Consider the following 10,000-nt stretch of genomic DNA (forward strand, 5'->3'; position numbering starts at 1 on the left):
ATTTTGAAAAGTAGCAAAATTCTTTTAGGATTGAGTGAGTTAAATTACATTTTATTCTTGTCTTTTCATGTTATACACAGTGTTGTCCAGTAGCTTTGAAAGAGACAGTTGCGTTTTTAACCGATTTCAAATGTCTCCTTCATTTCAACATGAATACTAGAAGTTGTTGAGGTGAATAATAGGGTTTCGGTGAGAATACAAACACAATATTGATAAAAAGGTTAACATTTATTTTTTTATTGCAAGTGTCTTGTATTTATTTTCTTTTTAATTCTTTAACATGGCTTCGTGATCGAGCATAACACTCGCCATAGAATATGTAGGTCCCTCTCCTTACCAACTATAGGAAAATCATCCCATTCGTTACGATACAACCAACATTTTTCTTATTCAAATTTCTTTTGTACATCATAAAATTTAAAGAAAATGAACAGTGTAGAGCATGTTTTGCTAAAGACATTATTTATCGCAAGAACTTACTGCGATTGTGTTTGAGTGATAAAAAATCTATTTTTGTGTTAGGTAGGTATGAAGTTTTGGGAAAATCCTGAAAATGGCTGGTAAGGAGAGAGTTACGCGGCAAAAAGCTGAGTTCTTGAAAAAGACTTTTTACTCATATTCATTCACTGCACTCAAGTGAAAAATGAGTCGCTGGATCTTACTCGTAACAGCGTTTTGTTTTGTTTTTCTGTCCAAAAAGAAATGTAATATCGCCTTACAACAGGCGCCATGAATGAGGACTGTCCCAGAATTAAGGTGAGTAAAGCCGTAGCACAAATATTTGTTGATCAAATGTAGTGAAACTTACATCATAGCAGATGTACATCCCATTTGTCTACTTCTGTACGCGATTGCCTTGCCTATCAATGCATTTTTTCCACCGCAACAGAAGGGCAAACATGGCCTCCGGAAAAAAAAAAATTAACGTCAATACATTTGGATCAATTCTCAATAACTGATTTCAGTTCATCGTCGTCCTCGAACCGTTTTCCAGTCGAATCGCATCGCTTCATGTTATCCCCCCTCCCCCCCCCCCCCCCCCCCCCCTTGAAATGTATAACTGACAGTTACCTTCGATGAGAAGTACGTGTATATTTTCGGCTAATGATCCATTTTCCCGACAGGCCCCGACTTCCAACGTGGACCCCGGGAGAAGATAGACTTCTAAGAAGGTGTAACGTCTGCTGGGCTCGTGATGGAGGTCAAACGATGACGTGGAGATCAGCGATTGGTTGATTTTAGCTCGATGGCTCAGCAAGAAAGCTTTGTCTTGTTCCATCAGAGTTATCTGAAGACAATTGAATTAATATGCGACCAATCAACTCAAAACTGGAGTGAATCGGGATTAATCAAACTCAAACCCTGAACAGTGAATTTAGAATTAAAATTATTAAAAAATACGAACTTTGGTTCTCTTGCAATAGTAATAATAATAATAATAATAATAATAATAATAATAATAATAATAATAATAATAATAATAATAATTCTCTTTATTCGTCCCCACGGGGAAATTTGTCTTTGGGGTCTATTCCAAGGGAAAACTGGAATAGCCCAGGCATCCAATTTCACATTGTTATTTATTTCTTCGAGCTTCGAGCAGCAACATTTACATTTCCTGATGTTCCTCACAAAACAGCCGTTAAGTCTTCCAAAAGGCCAAGCGTTCTTAGAAAAGGCCCAGTACATTTCAAAAAGACCAAAATTGTGGAATCTGGCCTAGAAAAGGCCAACCTGCCAACTGTGGTGTCATACCAAAAGACTATAAAAAGTAACACTCTACCTGATATTCATCACAAAACACGGCTGTTAAGTCACCCGACACTGTAAATAGCGACATCTGGTCACCAGCGTGGAAGGCGAGGTTGTTTTGACCGAACCGATGTTGATGAAGACTGACTGCGGACACACCAAAGATGGCGGCGATGAGAAGGATGACGGCTGTTGTCATGACAACACAAAACAGTGGCCTTCTTCCGTCGAGGTTGACTCGCCTGCTGGTTGGGGGTTCAAGACTGGGACGAAATCCTTTCCTCATTTTGGAAGTCTAGGAATGAAAATAGATTTTAAAATATTATGACAATTTATATACAGCTTTAATTTATTTTAAAAAAAAACAAAAAAACTTGAGCTTTTATATAGCGTATACCCACTAAGCGTGCTCAAAGCGCTTTACAAAGGGTCCCTGACCAACAGCAACACGTAACATGCAGAATGAGACATGACGCCTGTTAAGCGATATTACATTTTTTTTTCCGACAGAGACAACGCTTTTAACGACCAGGTTCTCATTTCACCGAAATTCGGTTCCTGGATTCGAGCCTCGCTCGGCGCATAGTTGAGTCTTTGAAAAAGGCTCTTTTTCACATTTTCTCACCGTGCTCAGGTGTAAAATGAGTACCTGGCCGTTAACAGTGTTGTCTCTGTCCGAAAAAAATAGTAATATCGCCTAACAGGCGTCATGTCTCGATCTACTTGTTACGGTGTTGCTGTTGGTCAGGGACCCTTTGTAAACGCTTCGATCGAGCACGTTTAGTTGATATTGCGCTATATAAAAGCTCAAGTTTAAAGATTATTTTTTCACCTTGGACCAATTCAACCTAGAGGTCAAACACACACAAATTCTCACTCATCGTCTCAAAGTAGTGATTAGGAGAGCAACGGGATTATATTCCAGCACTAAAACTATTAAGATTTTTAAAAGTAATGTCTTGAGCGTTTTGCTCTATGGATCAGAATGTTGGAAGATCACAGAGAGAAACATCCAGAAACTTGAAGTATTCCAAAACAAATGCTCGCGACGAATCTTCAAGATATTCTGGCCAAACACAATCTCAAATGAGGACATGAGAGCGAGAGCTGAAGTGGAGTCTCTGGAGAGTCTCATTAAAAGGAGAAGATGGCAATGGTTGGGGCATGTCTGTCGCAGACCTGATGAATCACTGATAAGAAATGCTCTGCGATGGACACCCCAAGGAAAGAGGAAGCGAAGCCGCCCAAGGGAGATTTGGAGACGTACCGTAGAGAAGGACCTAAAGCCGAGAGGTCTGTCCCTCGAGATGGCCCCAAGAATAGCTGCTGACAGGACCAGGTGGAGATCCCTTGCATCACCTCAAGTGCCAGCAGGCCCGGAGAGGATTGAATGAATGAGTCTTCCAAAAAATAATTGAGCATTTATATAGCGCAATATCCACTTAACGTGCTCAAAGCGCTTTACAAATAGTCCCTGGCCAACAGCAACATTTAATATGTAGGTCGGGACATGACGCCTGTTAGAGGATATTACAATTTTTTCTGACAGAGACAACGGCCAGGAACTCATTTTACACCTGAGTACGGTGAAAGAATGTGAGTAAAGAGCCTTCTCCAAGGACTCAACTATGCGCCGAGCGAGGCTCGAACCCAGGACCTTCCGATCCGAAAGCGAGTGCCATACCACAAGACCACATAGCCGCAGTAGTATTGGGACGGGGGGAAAGCTTGGTACTGCAAAATACCCACACAAATTGTAACCCACCGTCTCACAGCGGTATCCTGTCGTGGAATAGCTTTGTCATCATTTGCAAAATGAACGCACAACGCTACAAATATGAAACTTGGCGATAGTTTCTATTCGTCATAGTGGAGAATAAATGTGGCCCACCGTCTCAAAACGGTATTATGTCGGGATAAACCAAATACTTAAATTAGATAATATAGATAAAAGGATATGAATAGGGAATGGGATTAGCGGAAGAGTAGCGTCCCTTGATTGGACGTCACCGGCCGATAAGTTATTTGTAAACAAACCAACTACAAGCCAAGCGCTCCAAATGCAAAAATCATTATAGGGAATGAGATTTCAAAACAGATTTAAGAGTAGCGCCCCTTTGTTGGAAGTCGCGTCTTGACCAGCGACAGACGCTATCGCCATTATTAGTACAAATCATTAGCGGGAAGTTCATTAAGTTTAGGAAGGGTTGTCTCATCGTATTGTATTATTTATCAACATCTTTTATTTTTAATTTGTAGTCTACATCATATTTTGTTAACATTTCATAATGGAGAAAACTAAAGAAATATGAATAATAAATTTTGTATTTGGAGCGCTTGGCTTGTAGTTGGAGACGAAGCTTCGGCTTGTTTACAAAAATAACTTCTCCGCCGGTGACGTCCAATCAAGGGACACTACTCTTCCGCTAATCTCATTCCCTGTTCATAATTTCTGTACAAAAATGCATATCATAATCAACGTAGACCTATTCTTTAGTTTTCTCCATTATGAGATTGGTATAATGGCGATAGCGTCTGTCGGTTGTCAAGACGCGACTTCCAACAAAGGGGCGCTACACTTTAATCTTTTAGTTTTTGGCAGGTTAAGAGATGGTATTCATTTTTCTTAATAAAACCTAAAAACTTGAACGAACTCTCATATTTTGACTACAGATTCAATTGAAGAGTTGTTTTCCAAAAATCCCGAACTCCATTTTTGCCAGAATTTTGAGATATTGAAGATTATTTCCCTTAAAATGTCTCATTCGGTTTATTATTTTATAAATATAAAATATAGAATTCCCTTTATTCATCTCCAATGGGAAATTTGTCTTTAGGGTCTCTTCCAGGGGAAGACTGGAATAACCCAGGCGTCAGCCGCAGTACAGCGCCGCAAAGTGAGCTAGGGCGAGGTTTATCATATTTAAACTTTAAATTCAGACAAATCTAGGGAAATTCTGGTGTCATCTGATGCTTTAAATAAAATGTTCGTTTTAATATAGGTGTAAAATCTCAAAAAGTAGAAAAATCGACTTAACTCACTCAATCCTAGAGATTTTTGCTATTTTTCAAAACTGGAAAAAAATGTAATAAAAATGAACATGTACAGAGATAGTTTGATTCAACTACCATTAACATGTAAAACTAAGAAAATTAGCTTTGATTCTACGCCTATAATTTGTCTCTGAAAAAATGTAATAAAGAGGCAAGGGGTAAAAGTAAGCCGGGTATACTAAGGATATTGTCGATGTTAGGGTTTAGTGAGTTAAAGAGGTATGGAAACCCAGCCTTCAATTTGTAGCATATAACCAACCCCGACATAATACCATTTCGAACCGACGGGTTACAAATGCCATTTCTTACATTGCAACCAAATCAGAGCTCCTATTCCTTATTCTTTTAACTCTAATAAATTCACTTTAAGAGACCATACCGACGGGTCAGACTCATCCCGAGATAATACCGTTTTGAGACGATGGGTCACTAATGGGGTTATACTTAAATGTAAAAAAGACAGAATGCATGGTTGTATCAAGGAGAGAAAGAAATCCAACATTTAACTTAATAAGCAAAGGAGAAACTATAAAACAAGTTCAGACATTTAAATCTCTTGGAAACATAATAACTTCAGATGGCAGATGTAGCACAGAAATAAAACGAAGAATTGCAATAGCTAAAGATAGTTTTAATAAAACGAGTCTAATTTTCAAAAACCACAATATCTCAATGACAACAAAACATATGGTTTTGAAGGCCTATGTATGTTCAGTATTATCATATGGCTGTGAAAGCTGGACAATTACAGAAGACAGAAAGAAATTGGAGGCAGCAGAAATGTGGTTTCTTAGAAGGATGTTAAGAATCTCATGTACAGAGAAGAAAACTAATGAAGAAATATTAGAGCAAGCTGAAACTAAAAGGTTATTAATTCGTACAATAAGAAAAAGACAAGTGCAATTTTTAGGGCACCTAAATCGACATCAATGTATTGAACATCTTGCTCTCACAGGAAAGATAGAAGGTAAAAAGAGTAAAGGTAGACCAAGAAAAACATATTTGAATAGTTTGAACAGCTGGGTGACAAAGAAAGAGAAGAGTAATATTAGTCTTCCGAGGTTATCTGATCAGAGAGATGAATGGCTTACCATGATCACCGATATTTGGCACAGACTTTGGGACTTGAAGAAGAAGAAGAAGAAGAAGAAGAAGAAGAAGAAGAAGAAGAAGAAGAAGAAGAAGAAGAAGGGTCACTAATGTTCAATTTAAGACAAAACCCATGACTTTCCATCATAATAATATCTGTCTGAAAACAGTTTGTTTATCATAGAGGACAACCGGAATGTCGACATCCTGACAAACAAACTATCACCAAGGAATCATTCTGACGAAGACGTCGTGTGCTGAGAACATTGGTTGCCAATATGTACCCGCTGTGGGCAAGAACCCGAGACGGCAGAGCATTTAGTCGAAAGGTGTGTTGTGACGATGCTACCCGGCGGGTTCGCGACGGTGCACGAATGCGGACCGGACTTTGCTGATTGGGTCGATCGTCATAACATAGTAGTGTGAGAACCATAAGAGGCTGCTGTCGGCATGACAAAGCCCGAAATCTCAACTGCTTGCCAATCTCAAAAGTATTTCTATTTCTAGTCAATTTCAGCCCTATAGGAAAATTGCCTGTCACCCTAGGAAAGAACTCTTACGAGTCCCGTGGAGAACAATCCTTTTCTAGAAACATCCCAACCCTCTGGAACAAACTTCCAAAAGAAATACGGCACACTTCATTGGAAGATAGATATGTTTAAAAAGCATCTTAAGACTGTATTATTTTCCAAATTGAATTGTTGATGCCCCTGTAAAGCGCTCTGGGCCCTTCCTCGTGATATGAAAGAGCGCTCAACAAATATAGATAATAAATAATATGCGCTTGGCTGAGAAGCTCACAACATTGCCATCCGGAAGTATAACGGACCAACACACAAAACTGTGTGTAACTATGAAAGTTTATAGGCAGGTTTACTGAGAATTAATCATAAACGCGGATGGCAAAAAAAAACAATAACAAAGACCTGAGTGACATCAACTTCGAACTATCTATAGATAGTATGCGTTTGGCTAAGGAGCTCACAACATTGCCATCCTGAAGTATAACGGACCAACACACAAAACTATGTGTAACGATGAACGTTTATAGGCAAGGTAATACAGTGAGAATTACTCATAAACGCGGATGGCAAAAAACAATAACAAAGACCCGAGTGACGTCAACTTCGAACTATTTATAGTTTTCTACTTATCTAAGCCACTATCGATTATTATTATGACACGGACATCGAGAGCCTTAACCATTATTTTTGTATTATTAACTCACTCAACCCTAACACCGACTATATCTGTAGTTTACCCGGGTTACTTTTATCCCTTGCCTATAATTTATTACATTTTTATGAGACAAATTATAGGCGTAGTATCAAAGCTAATGTTTTTAGTTTTTACATCTTCATCATCATCATCATCATCATCATCATCATCATCATCATCATCATCATCATCATCATCATCATCATCATCATTGCCTTTTTCACCCTGGGTCAGGGTATAGACCACAGACAAACAGCCTCCAGCCATCTCTATCCTGAGCTAACTTTTTTATTTGCATCTCATTCCATGTCTTATCACTTCTCTGTATATCAGCTTCTTTAATTCTTCCCCATGTTCCTCGTGGCCTTCCCCTTGATCTTCTGCCCTGAGGGTCCCAGTCCAATACTTTCTTTGTTATAGTTGGAGTCATTCATCTTAATGGTAGTTAAATAAAACTATCTTTGTACATGCTCATTTTTAATACATTTTTTTTTTCCAATTTTTGAAAAGTAGCAAAAAAAACCTCTAGGATTGAGTGAGTTAAAGGGGATACTGTCCAGGTTGTTTATCACGTCCGAACGGTTGCCATGGCAATCAATACAAAACAAACATAAGCGATCACTGAGCTGTTGGCCTCGTAGTAGTATGGGATATTAATGAAGAGAACGCGACCTCAACTGCCTTACTCTGGAAAAGAATATGTGACCCTTCGCCTCAAAACGGTATTAAGTCGGGATGGTTAAGATGTTGAAAATTGAATTTATAGCCAGAAATATCAGACTTGAGTTTGTATGTTTTATTGAGGAGAATGGATCCCATATTCTAGGGTGCTAATGCCAACAATTTATATTTTTGACCAGTTTAACATTTAATTCGGTTTTTAAGCATATGGTTCGTTCCGACTCAATACCGTTTTGAGACGATGGATCACATATGTATTTAAACATTTGGCCAGAAAACTCATCCTTCAAATATCGATCGATTAAGATTACCCTGGTCTTGGGGGAAAAAAACTCCAAACCTGGGACTTTAAGGAAGACTTTTCGAAGTCCTAGTTTTGGGAGTATAATAATTTGCCGAGAAGAGGGTTATAATTAAAATCGATCCATATTTGAAGGACGACTTTTCTGGCCAAATCTTTAAATACGTGCCATTGCACGGCAGTTGACTGATTAATGGTCGGAAAGAAATGGTGACCCATCGTCTCAACACGGTATTTTGTCGAGATGAACCAGATTTTTAAAAAAGAAAGAAAAGTCCTTTAGAAGCCCTAAGCTCATGGGGCCGGAGTTTCTAAAGCGTGAAACAGACAATAAATAGTAAGTGCTTGGTATCCTTTGTATAGGACGCTAGTCTACCGCAAAGTGCTTTCAGCCAGCTCTATCAGAACTAGCTACCCAATCACTTCTGGGTGGACAGTGAGATCTCGACCCGGGGATTGACCTCGGTCGCTTTGATTCTGAAGCGAGAGTTCTACCAACTAAACAATAGGGACTACAGGATATATATATATATATATATATATATATATATATATATATATATATAGTTCGAAGATGACGTCACGCTGGTCTTTGTTATTGTTTTTTGCCATCCGCGTTTATGAGTAATGCTCACTGAACTGTATTAACCCAACTATAAACGTTCATGGATTCACACAGTTTATACTTCCGGATGGCAATGTTATGAGTTTCTTTGCCAAGCGCATACTGTCTATATATTGAACTCGACTTTTTGTTGTTACAAGAGATAGAACGAAAACGACATCACTCAGCTGTTTGTTATTGTTTTTCGCCAGCAGTTCTCACTAAGTTGAATTTATCAGACTCTACACGTTCAAGGTTACACATAGTTTGTGTTTTTGGTATGTTATATCCGGGTGGTAGGTTATTGTGAGTTTTTTGGCTAAACTCAATGCATCAATATTATTGTACCCAAATGCAACTACACACAACAAACACACTTTCTCATACAAACACAACCACCCACATATTATTTATACACATTATAGATAGTTAGAAGATGACGTCACTCAAGCCTTTGTTGTTATATTTTGCCATCCGCGTTTGTGAGTTATTCTCACTGAACTGTATTTAACCTGACTTTAAACGTTCACGGTTACACACAGTTGTGTGTGTTGGTCTGTTATACTTCCGGATGGCAATGTTATGAGCTTCTTAGCCAAGCGCATTCTATCTATACAAACGTGCCTACGAACTCATACAGACGACAGACACACGCGCGCGCACACATACTACAGACACAAACAACCATAGACACAAACACAGACGTGCTGCTTGCAACAACTGTCCACCGTGTAATATGTACAACACATCTCAAACTGTGATAATCTTTATTGCTCCACATGTGTGATAATGATTGGACATTGGACACACGCTGACATTACTCCATAAATACAATGACAAAACTCTTTTTTTTTCTTCTTCTTCTCAGTTTTGGCCAAAAAAGCATTTATTTCACAGATCTATAGATAGTATGCGCTTGGCTAGGGAGCTCACAACATTGCCATCCGGAAGTATAACGGACCAACACACAAAAGTTTGTGTAACCATGATCGTGTATAGTCAGGTTAATACAGTTTAGTGAGAATTACTCATAACGGATGGCAAAAAAAAAAAACAAAAAAAAAAAAAACAATAACGAAGTGACGTCAACTTCGAACTATCTATTGAAATGCCCATTAAAATTGCCAAAACTTCTCAAACCAAAGACTTCATCTGATCTGCATCTTCCTTTAATGTCCATCTTCACTCGTGAAGATTTTGACATGAACGATAACATTAGGTTGAAAATTCAGCAGTGATCCAGAAGACGTTCTGTAAATAATATTTCTAAAGTGGGTGCAGATTCAGATGGACCTTCCTGT

General features: G+C 38.6%; 1 protein-coding gene across 1 annotated transcript in view; it reads right to left on the reverse strand.

The window, feature by feature from the left end:
* Positions 1-10,000, reverse strand: part of LOC144956153 (uncharacterized) — an 18,432-nt gene that overhangs the window by 1,164 nt on the left and 7,268 nt on the right. The window contains exons 2-3 of the mRNA XM_078886538.1: positions 1,784-2,047; positions 1,072-1,288 (exon numbers count right to left, since the gene is read on the reverse strand). Coding sequence (XP_078742664.1) covers positions 1,072-1,288; positions 1,784-2,038 — 472 coding nt within the window. The 5' untranslated portion in view covers positions 2,039-2,047. The remainder of the gene's footprint in view (positions 1-1,071; positions 1,289-1,783; positions 2,048-10,000) is intronic.

This window comes from Berghia stephanieae, chromosome 10, assembly GCF_034508935.2.
Source record: "Berghia stephanieae isolate SIO BIC M18660-M18661 chromosome 10, UCSD_Bste_1.3, whole genome shotgun sequence".
Taxonomy (NCBI): Eukaryota; Metazoa; Mollusca; class Gastropoda; order Nudibranchia; family Aeolidiidae; genus Berghia; species Berghia stephanieae.